Source organism: Lutjanus erythropterus, chromosome 2, assembly GCF_056507025.1.
Source record: "Lutjanus erythropterus isolate fLutEry1 chromosome 2, fLutEry1.hap2, whole genome shotgun sequence".
Lineage (NCBI taxonomy): Eukaryota > Metazoa > Chordata > Actinopteri > Lutjaniformes > Lutjanidae > Lutjanus > Lutjanus erythropterus.
This window is the reverse complement of record NC_139318.1, coordinates 42764493-42788071: the sequence shown is the minus strand read 5'-3', so window position 1 is coordinate 42788071 and position 23579 is coordinate 42764493. Positions and strand designations below refer to the sequence as shown.

General features: G+C 39.8%; 1 protein-coding gene across 1 annotated transcript; it reads right to left on the bottom strand.

Moving 5' to 3' along the window:
• Positions 1 to 13009: 13009 nt before the first annotated feature.
• Positions 13010 to 16926, bottom strand: pck1 (phosphoenolpyruvate carboxykinase 1 (soluble)). Its single transcript, XM_084740650.1, has 9 exons — positions 16641 to 16926; positions 15871 to 16055; positions 15380 to 15583; positions 15079 to 15266; positions 14821 to 14983; positions 14477 to 14701; positions 14015 to 14146; positions 13764 to 13859; positions 13010 to 13481 (listed from the first exon to the last, which is right to left on the bottom strand). The coding sequence occupies exons 1-9, from the start codon at positions 16862 to 16864 to the stop codon at positions 13024 to 13026; spliced, it is 1875 nt and encodes a 624-aa protein (XP_084596776.1). The 5' UTR covers positions 16865 to 16926; the 3' UTR covers positions 13010 to 13023.
• Positions 16927 to 23579: the final 6653 nt, after the last annotated feature.

Below are 23579 nucleotides of genomic sequence, written 5' to 3'. Positions count from 1 at the left end.
TTTGAAACTGAAACTAAGTTTTCATTAACCATTTGTATTGTAATAATTTCATTCTTGCACTGATTGGTTGCTTTTGTCTCAGTCCCAGTCTCCTCTATGTCTTCTTGAAGATCCAGTCTCCAGCCCATCAGAAGCAGACTCCTTATCATATGTTATCAAAGCTGAGTTAAATAAAGAAACTTGACTTCTCCCATTCAGATTTAGAACTGTGAGATTTTCAACATGTGATAAAGATGGTTCACATGCAATATGACAAATTTAAGCTGAAAAGATTATATAAAGTAAAGTGTTTAAAATAGCTAAACCTCAACCATCTGCAACATTAATTTAAAAAATTAATAATCAAATAATAAGATATGCAGCGTTCTGTCTGCACAGTAAGTACTTTCAGTTTAATGCAGGACATTTTAATAGAGATGTTTTTACTTTACATAAGTTCATGATGTACATTTCTTCTACCACTGGTTAATTATACGTATGAATATATATTTGACCACTGTCGTTGATACACAGCAGGCTGGAGACACTCATTTTACTCACCTGCCTGTGCAGTAATTTTCCATCACAGCTGAGGTGACGATCACAACAGCGTGTCTCTCTTTTAGATCAAAGTATATGGGAAGTAGTATAAAAATACGACACAAGGGAGGATTTGAGATAACGAAGTAACCCTGACAATACTGAAAATAAAACAGTAAATACATGAAGATGGTTTTCACAGAGATTTACAAGTTAAAATACACGTGTGTGGTCAGTGTCAGAATCTGCCAGGGCGACAGTGAAAAGTGTGTTAAATACAATACAAACGGACTTTTTCTGAGGATTTTAAGCAAATATCAGTTCATTCAAAAATTATTTACTGGGGATAAAAGCTGAAAATCCTAACTAGAAATTAAGATATGTGGTTAAGCCTTTGATTTGAGTTTCACAGATTCTCCTTAGTGTAAATCAGAGTTTTGTTATTTAATCACCTCTGCAAACATCAGTGTATCAAAAGGCCAAATGTCCAGTACCTGTTACACCTCTGATTTGCTTCCAGAGTTTTTCTGCACTGATTTTGACGACATTATGTAACTTACTAACTGACTATAAGGAAATCATAGCTGTAATTATATAGACAATAGACATTTCTTGATAATAGCAGTATAGAACATTTTAATACGTCACAGCAGCAGGAAAAAAACAGGCCTAACTAATAAACAATAATTATGTCTGCATTTCAATTGCTATCATGTTATTAATTACACCTGTATTTATCCTCATACATCAAGATATAATGTGAAAAAGGTCAATAACCTCGAGATCAGTCCTTCTTTAACAGAGACAGAAACAGAGAAAGATGTCAGGATGTGATTCAAACATCACATTTTTTTTCCACATGTATATTCAGACACATATGATTACTTATTTGTATAGTCATTTATTTATACATGTAAATCTTTAGCAGATGTCCACAACTGCTTTTTTTATTTTAACTTCGTACTTGAGCTCCACTAAATTTCAGAGAGAAATATTGTTGCCTATATTTATCTGGTGCTGAATGTATTTGTTTCAATAACATTTGACAGATTGCACAAGCTGCAAAAATCTGTATCTTCTCAAGTAAATGTGTTAATGAACTCTAAAACTGTTATTGCAGTCATGTAAAATAAAATATCTCAGCATAAAATAATAAAAATCAGCTCCACCTTGATCAGCCAACACTAAAATGCTGTTCAAACACAGGTAATAAAAATCCAATATGTTATAGAATAAAACACGCTAAAAGTGCCTGTTCTGCATAATGAGCACTTTTACTTCTGCTACTTTAATTATATTTTGCTGGTAACTTATTTACTTATGTACATTTACTTTAATAAAACTTAAGGACTTTTACTTACTGGTGACATTGGAGTAGAAGATCTGAATACTTCCTCCATCAGGTCAGAATTTCATCTGTAGCTGATATTAACAAATTTACAGTTTTAAGAGGAAAAAAGATTAAACTATTAGGAAGAAGGTAAAGTGAAGGAGAAATGAATATGAGGCTGAAAGAAAAGAATAAAGGCAGAGAAGAACAGAGATATAAGGAGGTAAAGGCTGTTGAAACGGATGAGATAAAGCCTGATAACAGCTGTAATCCATTATATCTGTAGATATATAGACATAGATACTGTGTGTACTATATGTTTTACTTTGATCCAGTATCTTGATCTTGCAGGTGTCTCAGCCATACCTGTTCAAACATATAGAAACAACCTTTGCAGGTTATGTTTGAGGAAATTATGATTTGTGAGTGTTCGTCAGTGCTTCCCTCTCCTCTCAGAGAAAACCAGGTCAAAATATCAAATGTGATACTATTAAAAAACAGACATGTGGGAGTGTGACAGAGCTCTGAGTAAAAAGTTGTACTGACCTGAGACTCAGGCTCAAGTCAGGTGTCACAAAAATTAAAACAAAAGACTCGGGTCTCAAGTTTTCACCTGTTACATTTACATAATAATAAATAAGGCAGCACCGCCAGGAAGTTGGTGTCAGTTTTTGTAAAAAGGTTTGATCTAATATATTTGACTTGGACTTGTCTGAACGACTTGAAATGCAGCCTGGTGCTCTTCCCCCCAAAGACTTGAACTCTGCTCAGCTGGTGTGATCGGAGCGTGTCAGCTGGCAGCTGCCTGATCAGCAGCTGATTGATTCCCAGCCAGGTGGATGTGAATCACTTATTGACCAGACTCCACAGCTTTAAACTGCATTACACTCTCCTCTCTCCCTGCCAAGTTTCTACGTCAGCTGTCGCCTCAGGGAAAAATCCCACAGAGTTCATAAACCGCTCACTCTACTATCTGTCTGTCTCACTCTCTGTACTATCAAACTGTCTCTCTGTCTTGGCAGTCTTCCCGTTGGACAAACATTATTCGGGTGGTTTTATGACTCACTTGGCAGAGGGGATGAGGAGGTTACAATAGTTACTGATAAGTTGTAAAATGTGGATGGGATGATGAATGAGGTGATTAAAAAAATGTAGGTTGATTACTGAAACAGATTCCAAAGATCATTCACGGACCGTTCATGTGATTATACAATCCCTTCCTTACTTCTTTCATCCCTTCTCTTCTTGATCCATTTTCTTACTTAACCTACTGTCAAAGGTTTTAAGTATTTTGGCAGCTTGACTACAATTTATTTATACTTTCCGTTCCTAATCACCATTTTCCAAAGCAAGTCATTGTAAATCATTTTTGTAGACTTTTAAGGTTATTTTTGTCAACAATGTTCTGTGTTCAAGGATGCATTGCACGCACAACTTGTGTTGTTGGAGAATAAATTCCAGAAGGCAAACATGGAGGTCACGCAAAATTACAATGTGAATTTGCTTGTTTCTTGTTGTTATCAGCCGACTCAGAATGTGTCCTTGAACAGACCAACATGCTCGAGTACAAGGGATGACAATGTTTACCACCATTTTGTTCATGCTCTCTTTGTTGATCCCCACTTTTTCTCTTACCCACTGGTTTTCAAGATTTTTGTGCCCAAAGCACAACAAAGGGCGAGCCAAAATCTCAAGGCACACCTGTGTTGATATCCTCACAATATCCTCTCTAGACAGCCTATCCAACAGAGGCAACAAATAGCCTACAAGCCAATCAGAGGCAGAGATCCGTCAGAGTCAATCAGTGCCTTTGATGTGTCGCACTGAAATAATTCAACATTTCAACTCACGGCAAAAACTGGGGTTTGCTTTGACAGAAGAGCCTTTTCTCAGTATGCGTTCTTCTCTGTACTCGTGTTCTTGTGTTCTTGAGAAATGTCATCAGTCTCAGTCCAAGTACTGTTCCAATTCAAAAGTCTGCATCTCGCCAAGTACACGCAAATACCCGGATGTGTTCTTGCCTCGCCCATTTTATCGAGGATGTATCGGGTGGTGACTTGTGTGGATTTCGGGCAGCCACGTATCCCAGAATGCATTTCGTAGCAACAATAGCAGAGGAGAAGACCCACAACTTTAAGTTACAAGTGTTGAAATACTACTGTTTTAGTATCACGGAATGTAATTTTAAGATTATTTTATGTGAGAATGTAGATGTTCAAATGGTGGTCGATTCATCACGATAGCGTGTAGTTTAAAATTTGCTCTGAAGTTTTCAGAGATGTGTCGTCCTGCTAACGGGACGGCCAGCATACCTCGCCAGCTGGCAAGATGAACAGGCGGCACTAAAAAAGATACAGGGTTGTGTTTTATATCACATTTTGTTTAATTTCAAATATACATTAATGGTGAAAATAACGGGAAGTGAGTAAGCCAAGCAAGAGTACCTGGCTGCACGTCATCAAGCACGCTACCGTCCCAACTGCAGAATGACAGTCCTGCGTCCTCCTGTCCTCAAGAGACTGTACTCCCAAGTCGAACTTGCTAAGTCCAAACTGCTACGTACGTAAGTCTGAACTTGGCGTACTTGGTATTAAGAAACGGCTAAGGTTTTAGGAGGTTAACAGTAATGGAAGACGGGTTTAGGTAGGGAGACAGGAGGACTGAGGAAAATGAAAGACAAATGAATGGAAGGACAACATAAAGGAAGAAGAGATGAGGTAATAGAAGATAAGGGATAAAAGAAAAAGATGTTACACTGTCAGAGACAGAAGGGTGGAAGGAAAACAGGAAGGACGTAGTTTAAGACAGGGAACATATTAAAGACATGCTGCTCACCCAAATTAGACAACTAATTTGTACTATAAATAAATTTCACCTGCACACAAATAAAATAAGAGAGAATAAATTTAGTGAGTGATTTCAGACGCAGACGGTGTTTCAGTGACGTGTGGAGTCTCCAGGCAGCAGCAGGTTATTCCACTTCATCATCTGGAGTTCCCTCTCAGCAGCGACCGATCAATACCCAGACCCAGTCAGCATCACTGCTGACGTTTAATACTGGGTGAGTGTCCGACTGGACCCTCTGTGATGTCACTGTGTCACCTCTTGCGGCTGTGTGTAGCCCACTATGCAAGAACACACACACACACACACACACACACACACACACACACACACACACACACACACACACACACACACACAGAGCTGATAAGCCCTTAACTTTGATGCTCCTGACGTTCAGCTTTTTTCGTTGCACAACTTTCATTCATGCTTTTCTCTTGATCTCTCTGTGCCAGTTCAGGCTGCAGCTGAACTTTTTTTCCAGATCGATTTTGTTTTCTTTTCACAGTTTTGACACAGTTTTGATGTTTTCTTATCAGTGCAAACTAGTGTAGTAGTAGTAGTAGTAGTGCCTTTCTGACACAGGTGTGTAACTAAGTACAAATACTTAGCTTCTGTACTTAAGTAGATTTTTCAGGCACCCATACTCTACTTAAGTATTAATTTTCACAACAACTTTTTTACTTTTACTCCCTACATTGTTAACACAAATATGTGTACTCTCTACGCCCCCAAGTATTTGTACTATTAAAGGCTCAGTAATTTTCTACAACACCTGTGAACTGTAGCTTTTAGGAAATGTTACTCAAACAGGAGCAAATAAAGCAATTCTCTGGGACTACTTTCATTGGAGGATTAATACACATATGCTGCTCTTGTGAGTATTTCCATCACCATGTTGGTGTATGTGGGGTTGAGTCAAAATAAACTACAGTGTGTGTTTTCATGGTAATAAAGGATTGATGTATTTTTAACAGTTTTGTGGCACAGAGGAATAAGATCTATCAGGCTTTGGATGCACAGATGATACGTGTTTAAAGCATCAATTCACTGTTGGTCTTTTTAGCAGGAGGATAAAGAGGAGGAACCTTCTTTTGAGTGTCAGTCTTGATGTTTGAACTTTTGACAGTGGAGAAAACTGTAATGATGTTACACCCAAACAAACAGCTCTGACAATTAGCTTATATGATGGGAGGAGTCGGTTGGGTCACATTTTATTTGACGGAGCTTTTTTATATGACCTTTTGTGCAATTGTGCCTTTCAAAATACAGGAAGGGAGAGGACAAAATACCTGAAAATATAAAATGACTTATAAAGATAGCAGGACAATATGGCAGGTTAGGTCAGGGTGAGGTATTCGGTGTGAATGAGGGTTAGAATCTGTTTTGTGTGCATTATTTGATTTTAATATTTTTTCAATTCTGACTGGCCTTCCTCCACAGCGTTGTCTAAGCGTTGTCTCTAAAGGCAACCCCACCACCAGTTTTACCAGGGTGGTCTCGCCGATACGGATTGTAATCTTCTATTGAAAGAAAGGAGTCAGGAATAGCAGGAGTTATAATGCAGAAATTATTATTAAATGCAGCCTTGATTTCATAAACACAATCTTGATTTCATCCATTTTTGGGGAAAGATTCTGAGTGTTTAGATGGCAAATTTTAATTCTGCCAAGTTGAGTACGAGTAGATGGATTTTTTTTCAAGGACAAATTAATCTTTTTTGTGGTTTTTAACTGCTGTAACTTTAACTTCATGACACAGAACAGCCGTAGAAGAGGGAAGGAGGATAGTTGGAATTATTGGATGTTTAGGAGAAGGAAAGAGATCAGGAATAGGAATCATGAGAGGAAACATGCGCTGTGGTTGTGTTACATTTATTAGAGGTGTGAACAAGCTGAATAACTGTTGTTTTATTTATATTTTTATCCTATTCTTACATGTTTATTACGTGTGTAGCATAAAGGGACTACAACTTTAATTTTGATGTGCGTTGCTGTGTTATATGTGTTGGATCATGATGGATAAATTACTTTCATGCCTTGAATCAGATATTAGCATGAAAATCAGGACATGAATGAAACAAAAACTCTCATCTGTCTGATGTCCGTCAGTCTGTCTGGCCGTCTGCCCGCTGGACAAACTGCCTACTGGATGTTTTATGATCCAGCTGACAGAGGAGATAAAGAGATTTAACACAATGTCTAATAAAGTTAACATCTGATGAGGAAATTAAAGAATGTAGGTCGTTCACCCTCAGGACCAGTGAGCTGATTACAAAGGTGGTTAAAAGTTAGTTTGATTGGAAATTAAGGAGGCAAGGCAGGAGGGGAGGAAGCGAGGAGGGAAGGTTAATGAGTAAATGAAGAAAAAAAGGTAAAACTTTGACCTTTCCTCGCTTATTTGTCATTAATTTTATGTCTTTAATGTTTAATTGACAGCCACTGGAACAGTACAGAACACTTCACACTGATAAGAGCTGTCCAATTTTATCAGTTGATAAATACTGCAGAGTCAGCACTCTTACTGATATCGAGCCCTTGTTTTCCCTCTTTAGATAAAGCTGCCGTTCATTCATGTTCAGTGTGACAAAAAAGACTAAATGCAACGCTGTGTTTATTAAAACAACAAGCTCCTTTTAATCTAGGATTACAAATGTGCAATGATTTTTTCTTGCTTTTGTACACAAATATTTTCCAATTGTGAAAAGTAATAAAGCAGCGAAAATGTTTTTTTTTAAAAAAAGGCTTTTGCATATCTAAATTCTTAACTTTACAGATCAGTCATGGGAAATGTGAACTTCTGCCACTTTATTGTTTAAAATCTGGCCCCTCTAAAAAAAGTAATTTAATTGGTCTGATATATGCTTTGGTGATGATTGGATCAAGTGCTTAAAAAATACATATATCTATTCTATTTCGTCACTTGGAGGAAAAAAGTGGCGGAGCTTCGTTCAGGTGCCCTACAGCAGCTCAACACTGATACAGCTCTTTGAATTCTTTAAATTGAGAGTAATTTAGCTGTTTTTATCAAAATTAATTGAATGTAAATTCATGTAAAAGTGAACAAACTGTTGTCTACTCATGCACCCTGCAGACATGGAGCAATATTATCATTGATACATCATCTACTGAGAAATACACCTGTTAATTTAGCTGCTACATATTCAATTCTTTCTCACCAGCTAGTTTTTCACTTTGTCTGCTTTTTGTTACTGTAGGGAGAAACCGTACTTTGGATTGTTAGATCATCATTGCAGAAAACAGACTGAACTCTGCAGCAAACGTGCTGTAAACCCAAAAATAATCAACTTAGAAAGTTGTTATGGGACACGTGGAGACTGTCCTATTATGGTTTACAGAAATATAAATAACCTATAGTAATATTTTCCTGCAGCAATGACCTGACCTGTGTGCAACATTTTTATTATACCTCTTTTGGTGTTCATAAATTTGCCTTACAGGCAATAAAACAAAATCATAAAAACCTAGAAAAATAAAAAGGTACATAACAGATAAGGTACAGTACCGACATGTCTTTATGGATGAACAAATAACCCGCACAGTTTAAGAGGTCAGATAAGAAATGTGAACAAAAACAAACAGCTTGAAACACGCATTAAAAGTGTGGCCTGCACACTGGAGGGGTAATTATTTCCTCAGATAAGGCTGCTAAAAGACACGAGCACTCGGATGCTTTGTGGTGTTGGTTAGAACAAAGTAAATCATTCTCTCACAGAAGGATTCAAACAGCACAATCAGACAAACAAATCTGTTATTGTTACGGGCAAGTAGGTTTTCTTTGTACGGAAGAAGTCACATATTGAGACATTAACAGAGCTGCAGCGCACATGTACAGGCACAAACTGAACAAGGTCAACACAAGCCAACAGGCAGGAGACAGGATGTACTGTCAGCAGCACACTCTACATACCACTTTCTTCATATGTACACAGGAGTTTCAATTCAAAGAATTTCCATGATTCTTGCATCATTAATTGAAGAGGAAACACTATCAGAGCACAGAGTATTACAGTATGTGTTGCATTAGTAAACACATTTATTAGGCTAAAAAAAATATGAGTATACATAGAATATGGTCATTAATATTACATACACAAAAATCTGCTTATTTTTTAGTCACTTATATATGTAATTGAATTGATTTCCCTTAAAACAAGGTGGTTGTTGTTTTAAATTTAAGTGACCCTCTGGCAGAAACGGTAGCAGCGAGTAGCAGTAGCTCAGTCAGCAGAGACTGGTTTTCAGAACTGCAGAGAGGCCGGTTCAAGTCCAGCATGTACCAGCATGAAATGTGGACTAGTCTGATTCACTGGATGCACACTGCGGGTATAAGTCCTGTCATAGGTCGCTTGCCCCACGCAGCATTGTGGCGTCAGCTATCTACATTTTCAAAGTCGACAAACAAGAACGACCTCCTAGATGAAAATGGCAAATAAACGCCTGGGATGCTACTGGTGCGAACGCAAAGGGCTGGTACCTTTTCGTTTGCAGTGATGTAGTCATTTTAATGCTAAAGTTCAGCTCCCAACATGTAGTCTGCCTCACCAGATGCACACTACGGTTATCAGGTCCTGTCATTGGTCGCTTGCTTCGAGTGGCATCGCAGTGTCCGCTATCTATGTTTTCAAAGTCCCCAGGAAACAAGAACAACCTCCTAGTTGCAATCTACAGGCTGAAAATGGCAAATTAGCACCTGGGGCACTAATGGTACGAATGTAACTAACAGCTGTTAGCTTGTCTTTTGCAGTAATGTAGTCATCCTAATGCCTAAGCCAGCAAGCGGGCAACAGAACCGGACCAAACCAGGACTGATCATAGCCTCAGAGACTTACAGAGGCCAGTTTGACGGTAGATGGAGTACTGAGGTGATTTACTGGCCAGGACTCTGACTCTGGGGACGATGAACACATGGCAGGTTTAGGAGGGGGGCTGATCTCTACATTCAGACTGTTTCCTATTGAGAAAGTGGTATTATGAGACTGGACAGGCCAGGGCCAGCTGGTTAGCATGCTAATTTCAGTAGATGTATCTGCAACACAATACACAGACGCCTTTGACATAACATCAAAACTATCATTTGCTCACATTCTGCTGATTTATTTTTTTAATGTTTTAAAATAAAACTTTTATATATGGCACCTTTAAGAAAATAAGATTCCAAGGATTTAATTTTAGGCAAAAATAACTTGATAGGATGGCGATTTTTTTGCAGTGATGTGGCCCTTTTCAATCTGTACTTTTTGTCTTTGTTCTGTCATGTGCAATTTAATTAAGCTGCAGCTCGACTAAAAGTATTCTGTTGCATGCTGAATTAAAATGTTTAAATTTTCTTTCCACAATCTGAAATACCTACTTTGGGGAAACAACTGTATTGGTGGCTAAAATGAGTAAGCTGAGTGACTTCCGGTCCTTGACGTGAGTTGGACATCATTCACAACAAACTCCTGCATCTGTCATGATTAAAATCGGCCCCTGAACACTTCACTGTGTTGTTTGTGTTTTGTCGGTGCTGCTCTGTTCTTGTCAGAAGCCCTCACTTAAAAATCATTACAACAGCAGCGTGGCGCACGGTATCCAAACACACAGGATTCAGATTGCAGATAGTGTCAAAAACAAGTTAGTGATGATTAACTTCTGTCGCTCTCATTATCTTCTCGTCTTGCACAACAGCTGCAGAGAGACGAGGGGCAAAAACATGTGGTCTCATATAGTCACAGTCCAGCTAATGTCAGGCACAGGGACTCAACCACTGAGATTTTGTAATAAATGTAGACATAAGTGGTGTTTTTGTGGTGTCTTTACTTACATTATACATTTTTATTTAACGGCTTAAATTCTATTATTAGTTTCTTTAAATGGCAAAAGTCTCATGTCTTCTGTCTGAACCACAGATCAATTCATCAATCAGGTATCTCCATGGTGAAAACCCAATTGAGCAGTAAACACTTCCTATTAATGTTTACATTTTTAACAAATTTGCAAAATATTGTTTTCAACCCCGATGAGAAACTTATATTTATTTTGGAATTTCATTGCTCCAGCAGAAATATGGATTTGTTATGATGAAGCTTATATTATGAGGTATTTAAGGCCCGGCACACTGTTATTTTGACTGATTAGACTTCCCTGCAGGTAAAAAGATATGCTCAATTATGCTTTTGTTAGAAAGGTTTGACTGTGAATGGTTCGCACTAAGACATCAGACCTCTCACTTCATTTATCAAAGGGCACAGGCCAAAATGCCTCTGGACCTACAACCATCAGACAAACACATCTTTCTTACCAACCAAAGCTTAAAGTTAGCTGAGTATAGACAGATATTCACTTCACACACAGTACAGTATGTTATACTGCACTGTACAATCAAAGCAAACAAGGAAACAGACATTTTGACTCGTCATAGCAGGAAAAGCACAAGTGTAGCTAATTAGCTTAACAACCTGTCAAGTGTCTCTTTATGTCATGTCGCTGGCTATATTATTTTAAAAAAATATATTTATCTATTTGAACTGAGACAGACACCAATAAGGAAATTCATTTGATACGTTTTTGTCTGTTTTTTTCCATGCCCACTGTGTGAATGGGAGAAAAATATTCTTTCCGCATTTCATACATTTATTTTTATCAGACACACAAGCGTGCAGCATAGCCATAATTTACGTTTTAGTGGCATCTCGGCACAATGAACTGTTCGACTTCACTGCACCACAGTTGGTACCGTACGGGTTGTAGCTGCTGCAGCAGTGGGACAATTTCATGTTCCATTAAAGACACTTACTGAAAGAGTGTATTTTTTTTCTCTCTAAATCTGGGTACAAAAAGGATCAAATGCAGTTATCACTTAACTGGGGAAGTTTTAATATTACTTGGTTCTGGGCTCTTTCACTTGATACTGTAAAGTTATTGAGTACCTTAGTGAGCATGCACAATGCAAAGAACCTGCAAATGGTTAACTTAAATGGAGTGCAGCAGCCATCTTTAATGTCATTAGTAAGAACTGGGCTTTTCCTGCAATGACATTTTAAAAAGTCTGCTGTGAAACGGCGTGTTGGACTTGATACTGGTTCATAAACCCATCATGTTAAATCACAAAGAAAAGGTTTATCCTGTCTGGGGCTGGTTGTCTTTCTTTACCTGACACTTCTCTGGCCTTTGTGGTTATTTAAGAAACAGTTTGTCCCAACATTGAGGCACTTTCTCTTGCTCTTATTCAAACATGAACTGTTTGTTCTCTAGTCCTCACACTGTGGGTGTATTAGATATCATGAGTACATTTGATTAGTAAGTGTTAGCAATGAGTTTTTGATAACCGAATATGACATTTTGCTGGATAATGAGTTGCATCTACTTGATAATATTGCAGCTTTAACATTTAAATTTCTTTTAATTTTTAATAAAATAAAACAACCAGGAGCAGATCCTTGAAAAATTCAACAGAATCACTGATAAGTTTAAAAAAAACCTTTATTGCCGTCTCCCCCGCTTTGGAGGCTCAAGATTACAACAAAACAAAACCAAGACATAACAAGAGAGAACAGTGTACAAAAATAAATTAAAAAATAATGACAGGGACAGAAAACATACATTTTCCCCGTGTTCAAGGGATAAAACAACACTGAGACGAGCTAACTTGGACTCATTTACTCTCTCTGTGCCATATACACGGCAGTAGCGATGTGCTATGTTGTGCGTTTATAATAAGTTATTATTAAATAGTAGACTTCAGACATACAATAGGACAATACATTGGAACAACACATTGTGCTGGTAGGACAGAATGTGAACGGATGGAAAGGAAACATTTCCTATTCAAATAAGCAGTCTGGACTGGTGCCGTTTGGCTGTCATGTTCACGATCAGCACTTTGAGGAATGTTTGTTGACTCGACAATTCCTACCAAGTTCATATAATTCATCTCAACATCCCCAGCCGAATTTTAACGGAAGCATTTTCAGAATAATGATCTGAAAAAGGGGGGATTTCCACCAATTCTCACAAAACACAAGTAGAATCCAAAACATATAGCAGTAAAAATAATTATCAGAGGAGAATTGTTCCTCTTTCATGGGAATTCCTCATAAAAATCAGAGTTCCTCAGTAAAACAATGACAAGTTAATCCTGAAATACTTGAAAATTCTAGATAATTCTGACAAATGACTAAATATCTGTTCTAGAATTTCTGATATGTGGTTCTAGAATTACAAAAATTCAGTTCTGGAATTACAGACAAGCTGTTCTAAAATTACCAACAGTCTCCTTCAGAATTGCTAACATGCTGTTCTTTCCTTCCCCTCCCTTTTGTTGCCTCTTTACATCTGCTTCACTCTGTGCTGCAGGAGCTCCAGCTGCCGGGCCACCTCGTTGGGCAGGTCGTCGTTCACTTGCGTGGTGAAGTACTGCCTCACATCGTTCACCTCCTTCTGCCAGAACTCCTGATCCAGGGAGAACAGCTCGTTGAGGTCCACGTCCTCCCTCAGGCCCTGGAGGTTCAGGGATCCTTGGCAGGGCAGGTAGCCGATGGCGGAGGGCATGGCGCCGGCCTCCCCGTTCACTCTCCTGAACATCCAGTCCAGCACGCGGATGTTGTCGCCGAAGCCGGGCCAGAGGAATCCGGCGGTGGGGCTCTTGCGGAACCAGTTGACGTGGAAGATCTTGGGGAGCTTGGCGCCAGGGCGGTCGGCCATGCTCAGCCAGTGAGACAGGTACTGTCCGAAGTTGTAGCCGAAGAAGGGACGCATGGCGAAGGGGTCGTGCATGATCACCTTGCCTGCAAGAAAGAAGAGGTATCTTTTTAATTATCTCCTGGTACATGAATCCATCCTTCATCTAAAAATCTGACAAATCCAGTGCTTGTGATGTGGATTAACCCGACTAAAAACTTCTGTTGTGTGAGGTCTAATCAATGCCCAAGCAAGTGGCCCTTCATATTTTTATGATATTGGTTGTTAAGCAAAGTCAAAGATCTTGACAAGCCTGAGGAAACTCCTTCAAATCCCTTACACGGTAATCAGACTGAAGTATCTTGCCATTACTAAGATTAGATACTGACCTTTGTGCTCAGCTGCAGCGGTGGCCTCCGATCTCATGGCTGCACCAACAAACACTCCATGCTGCCAGCTGAAGGCCTCGTAAACCAGAGGGACACCTGAAAGGAAGCAGAGACATAAGTTAGATTAGTATATTTCAGTGCATCTTCTTCCATTCCTTTCTATTCTGTTCTCTCACTTTTGATCCCATTTTGTACTGTCTCTGTCCTTTTCTCTCAGTTTTTTTCAGGTTCTCCACTCATGTCCAACTCACCTTCTGGCCTGCGCCCTCCGAAGATGACGGCCTCGATTGGCACTCCCTCGGGGGATTCCCACAGTGGGTCGATGATGGGACACTGACCGGCTGGAGTGCAGAAACGCGAGTTGGGGTGAGCACAGGGTTCGCCTGAGGAGCAAAAAGGACAGGAAGGTAAGTTTTATCTCACAAGGTCTTGTCCTAAAATTTTATATCCTTGTTTCCATGACTTTGTCTGAATTTTGTTGCTCTTTTACCATCCTATCAATCACAAGATATCTTTTTAACCTGTTCAGTCCTCTCCAGTTATGATGATTAGATTTTGAGTTTTTGTTCAGGAAAATTAAGTGGCTGGTATTTGAAAAATACCATCTGAAAACCTACAAAATTATAATAATAATCTTAAACTTTGGTTGCAATATAACTCTTATTCAGACTAGAATATCACTGAAGAATGTTTGACAGAAAAAAAACACTTACCATCTTCAGGGCTCCAGGGCTTGTTCTTCCAGGAAGTGATGGTGACTCCCTCAGGAAGTGACTGGTCCATTCCCTCCCAGTACACGCCGCCATCGCTGGTCTCCGCAACGTTGGTGAAAACAGTGTTTTTGATGATGGTCTCCATGGCGTTGGGGTTGGTTTTGGCTGAGGTGCCAGGTGCAACTCCGAAAAAGCCATTTTCTGGGTTGATGGCACGCAGATTGCCTGGAAACAGGAAACAAAAACGAAAGTAGAAATATTAGTTTGTATGATTTATTTTTTATTGCTGTAATCGTAATGTCCCTGATGGTAGTTTGAACTTCACAAAGTCTTTAGTCCCTCACCCTGGTCGTCAAACTTCATCCAGGCGATGTCATCTCCCACACACTCGACCTTCCAGCCTGGCAGCGTGGGGCACAGCATGGCAAGATTTGTCTTCCCGCAGGCGCTGGGGAAGGCTGCTGCCATGTACTTTTTCTCTCCAGCAGGGTTGGTGACACCCAGGATCTGAACAGGAGCAGGTTAGGATAGACAGGTTTGTGTGGGAAGTCTCTATGATATGTTATGAATGGATACTTTAGCTCAGTCTTTTCAGTCCTTACCAGCATGTGCTCTGCAAGCCAGCCCTCCTCCTTGGCGATTCGTGAGGCAATACGCAGTGCAAAGCACTTCTTCCCCAGCAGAGAGTTTCCTCCATAACCACTGCCGAATGAGACGATCTGCCTGCGGTCTGGGATGTGGGCAATCAACGTCTGCTCAGGGTTACAGGGCCAGTTGTTCACCAAGGGCTCTGAAAGAGAAATCAGAAAATTTTAATCAGCGGACAGCATGTGTTTGGAGAACACTCATTCAGCGTTTCTTAAGTGCAGCTGAATGGAAAACAAGGCAATGTTGTTAACGTACTTTTGAGCGGCAGAGGACAGCCGACAGAGTGCAGACAGCGAACGAACTCGCCCGTCCCCAGAGCGGACAGCACAGACTTCCCCATACGGGTCATCACCCTCATACTGGCCACCACGTAGGGCGAGTCGGTCAGCTCCACTCCGATCTTAGAGAGGGGGGAGCCCACTGGACCCATGCTGAAGGGGATCACATACATGGTACGACCTGAAGACAGAGAATCAGAGATGTTAACATTTTAGTGTTTTACTTTAACTACACCTGATGAAGTGTCAATTATTGAGTGTAGATATTCTCAGGTATCTAAGCCTCATAAAACTGTGGAGTCAGTAAGTTTTTTGTTGCAGATAAAATTATGTTCAACAATGTTGAACTTCTCTTAAAAATGCAACTTTTGTCCAGCACACAATGAGGGATCTATATCATAATATCAATCACTCTAAGCTCATAAAATTGATGGCTAATTTGTGTCTTAACATCTTTCTCTCTGGTACCTTTCATGCAGCCGGGGAACCGCTGAGCCATGGCTTTGTCAAACTCTTCCGGGGACATCCAGCGTCCCAGCTGGCTGACTCCGCCACCCAGAGGTGTGGGCACCGTGTCCCTCTGCTCCCGGGTCACAACCACAGTCTTACTCTCCACACGAGCCACGTCCCTCGGGTCGGTCCTGGCCAACCAGCTGCATGAGGACAAAGAGGAAGAGAAAGGAGGGAATGGAGGTAAGAAGGATAGAAAGACTTCATTTTGCTTCAAATTTGATTACCTTTTATAATTTCTTTCTTTGTTTTTTGCAAAGTAAAAGGATGTTTGTTAGACAAATTGATGCCTAATAGGATTTTGCACATTTTGCTGCAGGATGAGCAAACAAGATTTCAATGTTATCCTTACACCTGGAGAAATGCTGTTCAAGCATATTTGTCTGACAGCTGCTGGTAAGCAGGTGTTGTCTGGCTGAATGAGCTGGACTGACTGGTTTGTCAGAATGTAGACCTTTTCCAGGTATGTTGTTCATTTAAACAGCTGCTGACGGCCAAATGATGCAAACTGTCTTCAGCAACAACATGACTGGGCAGTCTGCCAATTGCATTGAGGTACCGCCGTCTTAGTAACAAAAACAGCCACAGCTATGACTGCTGATGGTCAAAAATACTTTCAAGAATTGTTATTGTTGACCAGATAGCATACTATTTCCCTTTTTCTCTCCAAAAATTTCAGAAAATGCCCAGAAAACACCTAAAAACAATTTAACCCCCAGCCAACTTACCAGTTCTCATATTTCTTGAGCTTCTTGATCATCCCCTGCTCCTCCAGCTGGGTCAGGATGGCACGGTTCTCCTCATCGGAGCCGTCGCAGATGTGGAGGGAGTCAGGCTGGCATAGTGTCACATTGGCTTCCACAAACTCCTTGACGGCCGGGCTGAGGGCGCTCAGATCGCCCTGCAGGATCCTGGGACCGCTCTGGTTCTGGGACTGAAGCTGAGGAGGCATGGTGCAGGAGTCTGGAGAGAGGGATGGAGCCGATAGAGGGAGAAAGAAAAGACGAGAGGAGGTCTAGAAGTGGGGAAGGAAAGGAAAAGTGGGGGAAGGGTATTAAAGAGGAGCAAGGATAGAAGAAAAAAGGCAAGACATCAAATTTTGAATATTTCCTCCATTTAACTTATTTTTTTGTCTTTCTGGATTGCAGGCAGTTAGATTTTTGTCCCATTTAAATTATTTTGTATAAGAAACTCAGTTTTCAAAAAACTGCTGCAAGCTCCAGGTCAGACAGACTCTGAGTGATGTAACAGCATCCCTGTGCAGATAACATGAATACGCCTGCTCACATTACACGCTGAAAAGAAAGAGCATCAGGTTACCTTCAGTAGCTTTTATGTGCAGCAGAGAGCCTTTAGCTCGGCCTCATCAGCTGATGAGTCTCTGTTGGCTGTTCTCGGGGGGAGTCGAGGACTCTTTCACCTTCTTGGTCAGTTGTACCTCTGTGGAGAAGCTTTGCTCTTTTTATACTCTGGGGAGTCCCGCAAGAGGAGGGAGGAGGAGGAGGAGGAGGAGGAGGGTTGTGAGGAGGTGTGAGGGGAGGCTCGTCCTCTCAGTGATTTGCATGAACCTGTTGTTCTTCTCAGATTTGAAAAACATGGTGTTTCAGGCCGGCGGTGAATCATTAATCACAAACGGGACGTAATGTCGTCTTCACGTAACCGGTTCCCCCCTGCCCCGGGCTGAACGCTGATAGACAGCAGTTGGCTTTGATCCCAAAGAGCGACAGACAGCTCTGTGTCCTGGCCACTGCTGGCACTATCTTTATCTGTAACACACTCATGGCCTGAATAGGAAAGCCAGGGTGATAATGCCCGGGTGTATGGACAGTTCGTGTTGCTAAATTCCATGGAATCTGGATAAAGTGAGAACTGCAATAAAAATACAGATGTGATGTGTTCAGGTGCTCACGCATGTGAGTGACACCAAATTCATTGTCTCTCATAGATTTCTTTATTTTTAAAATTATTAATCATCAGCTCAGATAACAAGAGCCCTGACTTAAGCTGATTTAAACTATTTTGTAATAGTCTGGTGTGGAAACCTCTCGTCCTCTTGCAGCAGCTGCTGTTGAACTTTGACCAACATTACTCAGTGATGTAAGTTCAGGGTTCGACATCCTCAGGCCGGTGCGTGTGACGTGGGCAGCGCCTTGGCTGGCCTCCATTTTTATTGGCTGACGGACGGGGGCTCGTCCTCGTGTGGTCAAAGGTCAGCCAGGGGAATGTGTGTGTGTGTGTGCGCGCGCGTGCATGTGTGTGTGCAGCAGTTAAAGGGAATCTCTGAACAAAGACAGCGACAAAATTAGCCTCTAAATGTAACAGTGCTGAGAGCTGTAGTCGAGTTGGAGTCAAGTTAAAGGTACCTAATAATAGTTTTAGTTGTATTAGTTACAGCAGTAAAAATGGAAATTGTAGTACAACTTCTAATGATCAGATTGAGGAACTGACAGATTAAAATGTCACAGTTCTTTAAAGATATGCAGGAATAATTTGTTTTCTAATGAAAATCCCACTAAGAACTAACCTTTCTGCAGTGTCCTGCAATCCTGCAGGGTTGTTCAAATTTGATAAGTTAAAGTTTGCTAATTATTGTAATATTAGTGTCATAATTATGCCGTACATGTTTTTGTTAGTGAATTATGAATTTTGTGGACATGTCTGACAGTCTGTTGTTTTCGTAGCTTTTGTCATTATTTTTTTCAAAGCTGTATTTGCAGAAGTAACAATCTGGAGTATGTGGTGTGTTTTCAGCAGGTGTGTGCTGAGCAGACTGTATCGTATGACACTAGAAAAATCTTTAGCAGCAGTGCAAGTAGTTGTAGTTGCAGACGTGTTGAATCCAAACTAACCATTTAAAACGCTGAAGTCACACAATCACACTGACAGACGTAACTGATAAAGGCAACTGTAAACCAGCGACTCTCGTGGTATTTGGTGATATTTGGCTCATATTACAGTGGTTTTGCATCAGAAAAGCCCGTCTGACAACAAGGTAAAGCAGAGAAAATAAAGGGATATCCCTTTATGTTGCCTAATATTGTCTCAGGAGTTTGGAAAAGAAGGTGGAAGAAGAAGGTGGTAGTATTTATTCTGATTTACCTAATATTATGAATTTTGTTGAAGACATGCAGTCCTGCTGATTTCTTATTTCTTTGACTGTTTGCATATGTGTGTATTCGTGCATATGGCTTATATTAACTTCTTATGCTATTTTTTAACAGCATGCGAGTGAAATGTAAAGTAATTGTATCCAAGACGCCATGAAAACCTTTCTAACGGACTAGTTGCACAGAAGACGCTTTGACATGTCAACTCAGGTGTATTAATAACTGTTGCATTAAACTTAGGGGGAGGTCCTTCTATTGTGCATGCTGGTTCACTGTCAGTGTTACTGGGACACTTAATGGAACTCAGCCGTAATTAGTGTTATGAAGTCCGCCTGTGTTTTTCCTGCTCTGACAGGTAAACATGTCTGCTATGCAAACAGCCCATTGTAGAGGTTGTACAAGTAGTTGTGGTTGCAGATTCAACAACAGGTGAAGGAACTACTTTACTCATACTGGTAGCGCTGGTGAAAAGTGTCCTGAGATAACAAAAGTTACCTAACATGACTTGACTAATAGTAGCACGTTTAATGCTATAGTACCCCTGTAGTACCAGGAGTAGCTGTGCTTGATCGCAGCTGTTTATAGTTCCTGTTTCTGACAATAATACTTGAACTAAAATGGTGGCTTATGGGGGCTTTGAACTGCTGAAAAGGCAGATGTGACCGCTCCTGGTCACGCCTGGACTTGACCTCAACGCTGATGCAGCAGCCAATAGAAACTTCACAGGGGTCTTATTTAATACGGCACAAGAAGAGGAACAGACAGGGAAGGAAGCTGCATGACAATGGCACTTGTTCTTACCTAACAGCCTCTGCTTAAGTGTTTTATGGGGAATATTGTAAACTGCGCCATACCCAGTCAGCAGTCATAAAACACAGACGTAAAGAGGATCTTTAACCCGGCGACATTTGCATTTGTACCATCAGAAAGAACAACAAGTGCTGAAGACAGATGAGGTTTTTGAATGAGAATGAAATTTCAGGGCCACTATTTTATCCCCGAAAGAGTAGCTGTTCAGTGGTTGAATTTTCCAAAAGTACAGGAGCTTTTTGGGCGGGGCCTACAGCGCTGAACATGTCTGACTGGTCGAGTACTTGCAGCATTTTATTTCAGCCACCATTTTAAAAATCTACTGAAACAAACCAGTTTTTTTTGTTTTTGTTCATTGTATTCTGGCCATTGTATTAATCTGCCTAATCTTTGTGGGTCTACAGTGGAAAAGCACAAAACAAGGGCCTGAAGGAACCTTTAAATCCTTGAAAACGGATTCTAAAAAGGGAGTGAAAATTCTGGGTACTTTGGTGAAAATGTGGTTAATGTGTTAGCCTGATTATAGCCTAGCAAACTGTCTAGGACGTAAGTACAGCAAATGCAACGTCCAGCTTTTGGGTGTTCTAATGAAATAAATGCCAAATCTAATTAAAAATATAATTGTGAAGCCTGTTAGAAATTCACTTGATCATTTAACTTATGTGTTTGTCATAATTCTGTCCTTGTTATTAAATAAATCTTCCAAAATTATGAGCAAGATTATATCATGGCAGCCATTTAACATGCAATAATAATAGAGAATATACTCACCTAACCATAACTCTGAAAATCCACATTTTTAATCTAACCAGGCATTTGTAACAAACCAAACTACAATTTTGACTGCATTGCTCCAATAAACATCAGTGTTGTATGTGGTATGTACGTGTATGTATGTGATACGCCTCAGTCTCTACTAACGCTGCATATGATATGTGACAAAATAATCTTAAGTAAAGGTCAACTTACCAGCTATTTCAGAGTCTTTGGCCACACCTCAGGGTCTTGAACAGCAAATGGCTGTGTGAGGAGCGTCTGTTATGTGGAGAATTTAGCAGCTAAACATGCAGATATTTCCCTCAGGCATCGGTGAAGAGCGAACGAGAGATAAAGCGAAGTGAAGTTTAAACTTACTTTCATCAGGTGAACAAACCTCCAATGGGATGATAATGTTGATGATGAGTCGGCTGGATGCAGAAATGAAACAACTGAACAATTTAACAAGGAGATAATATGTCAGTGTTGGGTTTTCAGCACATTCTGCTGCTCAAAACATAAAGAAACATTGATATATTTCCTTAAATCTGATTATTAAAGAACTGTGACACTGATATGTACTGAGCAAGAACAGCACAGTTACAATTGTGAAAATGTCAGCTACGTAATGGTGACACCATCTTTAATATCTTCGGCATTTCTGTACAGAATTTTCTTTATACTTATCAACTGAGACATACATGTTTGATAAACTATGATTCACAAAAACTACAAAAACTAATAGGATGTCGAGTGAAAATTAAAAATCACTATAGAAACTGTATTGAAGACATTTTTCCCCTCGATCTGATCTGAAGGGGCATTTTTTAAATTATTGGGTAATTTCCTTGAGCTTGTTTCACATTTGCAAAAAATAATCAATCCTGATTTCATTTGACAAATATGTAATTAGATTATAGTTACACTGTCAAGGGTTACTTGATTACATTTTTGATTACATCTTAAAATCACCACTGATAACTCATAAAAAGTGTATCTGAGATGCAGGGTTTCTTCAAAAAACGTGCTAAACAAAAATGAACCCTATGAAAAAGACACATTTTATTTGCACTAAAAATGTTTTGAAGTATTTAAAAAGAAAAAAAAAAAATATTTGTGGAATTTAAAGTTTTGTGGCTGCATCCATTTTTTTGGAATAAAGTTGAAATATTTTCAAAGTTTAGTTCTGAAGTAATATAAAAGTAATTTCATTACATTTTTATACATTTTTTACAGATATGTTTGTAATCCAATTGATTACATTACAAATTACAAAAAAAATAACAGAAAAAATCCTTTAACATGCTCTTAACAAAAGGATTTCAGGCAACATTTGAATAAGTGGTTCAAGTAAAGGAAAGTAGATGTTACATTAGAACAGCAGGCCTTCAGAACAACTCTATCAAAGACTATAATCGCACAGGATTAAAACACTGTTCACTAAACAGAGCTGAATACATCTCAGCCTCTCTGTACTCTTAACAGTCTGTTGATAACATTATCATGCAGCCAGATTAGAAAAACTAGTTTATATTAGAAAAAAACAGAAGATTAGAAAAAATACTGTAGGAAACTCTCAGCTATCTGACAACAGTGGCAACACAGATTGAGCTTTCATGGTGTTCCAAAGAAATTCTTTGAAAACCGAGACAGAGTTTGGTCTGTTTATGAAGCAACATGTACAGCAGATGTGCCGTAACACAGAACAAGTCACAGATTATCTGAGCGTGCTGTTATACTGAGAATTTATTACTTTGATTTTAATTCTTGTTTTGTCTTTGTTCATTTAGAAAGAAGGACAAACGTCTCTAAACCTTTTCTGTCTTTAGGAGACACACATTCTGCACTCACCGGTTGTTAATTTATTTGGTACAACTGGCTAAAATTAATGCTGTCAATTGCCTCGCAATAAGTAAAAAAACATCTTAGTATCCTTCATAATAATGGGTCATGTATTTTTGAAAGCAACCTGCAGCCCCCTCATCTTTGAAGAAGTAAATGTGAGCGATTAGACTTCGAGCTTGGCTTCCATCCAAATGTGTCGCACATTTTATCAGAATTTCTACAAAGACGCCACAAGAAAATGCAAACGAATGCTGGTTTCCATCCACGAAACTTATGCAATTATTAGAGCTGGTTCATCAAGATAAGCCTTAGTGGCGCCAGCTCTCTAGACTGGTGCGATCATACTTTTGCAGAAGAAGAGGTCAAAACGAGATGATGTGATTAAATGAGAGACAGTCAAACCTCAAACGGTGAAAAACGATGAAGAAAACATGATGGAAATGTGATGTTTGTTTCCCGTATTAATTTGATGAATGTTACATGTTTGTCCGCTGCTATTTTTAAATCTCTTCAGAGGAGCTGAGGCTGCAGTGTCACATGTTTCATGTATATCATCAATTATTCACTAAGTGTGTTTCCATTGCACTTTTTTTTTGTATTTTGCTTTAATCATCTGGCTACATTTGGAGATCAGGGTCACCGTGATCTCACAAAATGAGTTTTTAACTCAAGAATTCAAAGAAAATTATAGAATTTATGACCAAATTCACACACATATCTAATAGGATAAAGTGTTGAGGTGATTTCCCAGCTGCTTCACACTTGGACACGAACCAACCCAGTGAGTGCTGGAGGTCACAGACCGATGATGCCATCAGGACCACATCGTCTGCAAAAAAGCAGCTTTGCAATCCTCAGCCCACCGAACTGCAACCCCTCCCTGCCCTCCTTGCAATATTTCAAGATTTTTTGAAACATTTTCATGTGCAAACATATCTACTGATTAGGTGATTATACAGTTATCATCATCATTGTGGGTTCAAATCACCTTCCTGTGTGCAGTTTGAGTGTTCACCCTGTGCCTGCGCTGGTTTGCTCCGGGTGCTCCGGTTCACTCCAACATCTAAAGCATGTAAGTCAGGTCAGTTCTCCACTCAGTATACCCCCGATCAAGGTACTGACGTAGATCTGGAACTGGTCCCTGGACTC

Bases quoted from the DNA above. Each gene is read 5' to 3' on its own strand.
- pck1 (XM_084740650.1), bottom strand. From the start codon at position 16,864: ATGCCTCCTCAGCTTCAGTCCCAGAACCAGAGCGGTCCCAGGATCCTG. The intron at 14,147-14,476 runs GTAAGTGTTTTT...TTTGCTCCTCAG, and splicing joins GCCCTGGAGCCCTGAAGATG to GCGAACCCTGTGCTCACCCC. The intron at 13,860-14,014 runs GTGAGTTGGACA...GCTTCCTTTCAG, and splicing joins CGGAGGGCGCAGGCCAGAAG to GTGTCCCTCTGGTTTACGAG.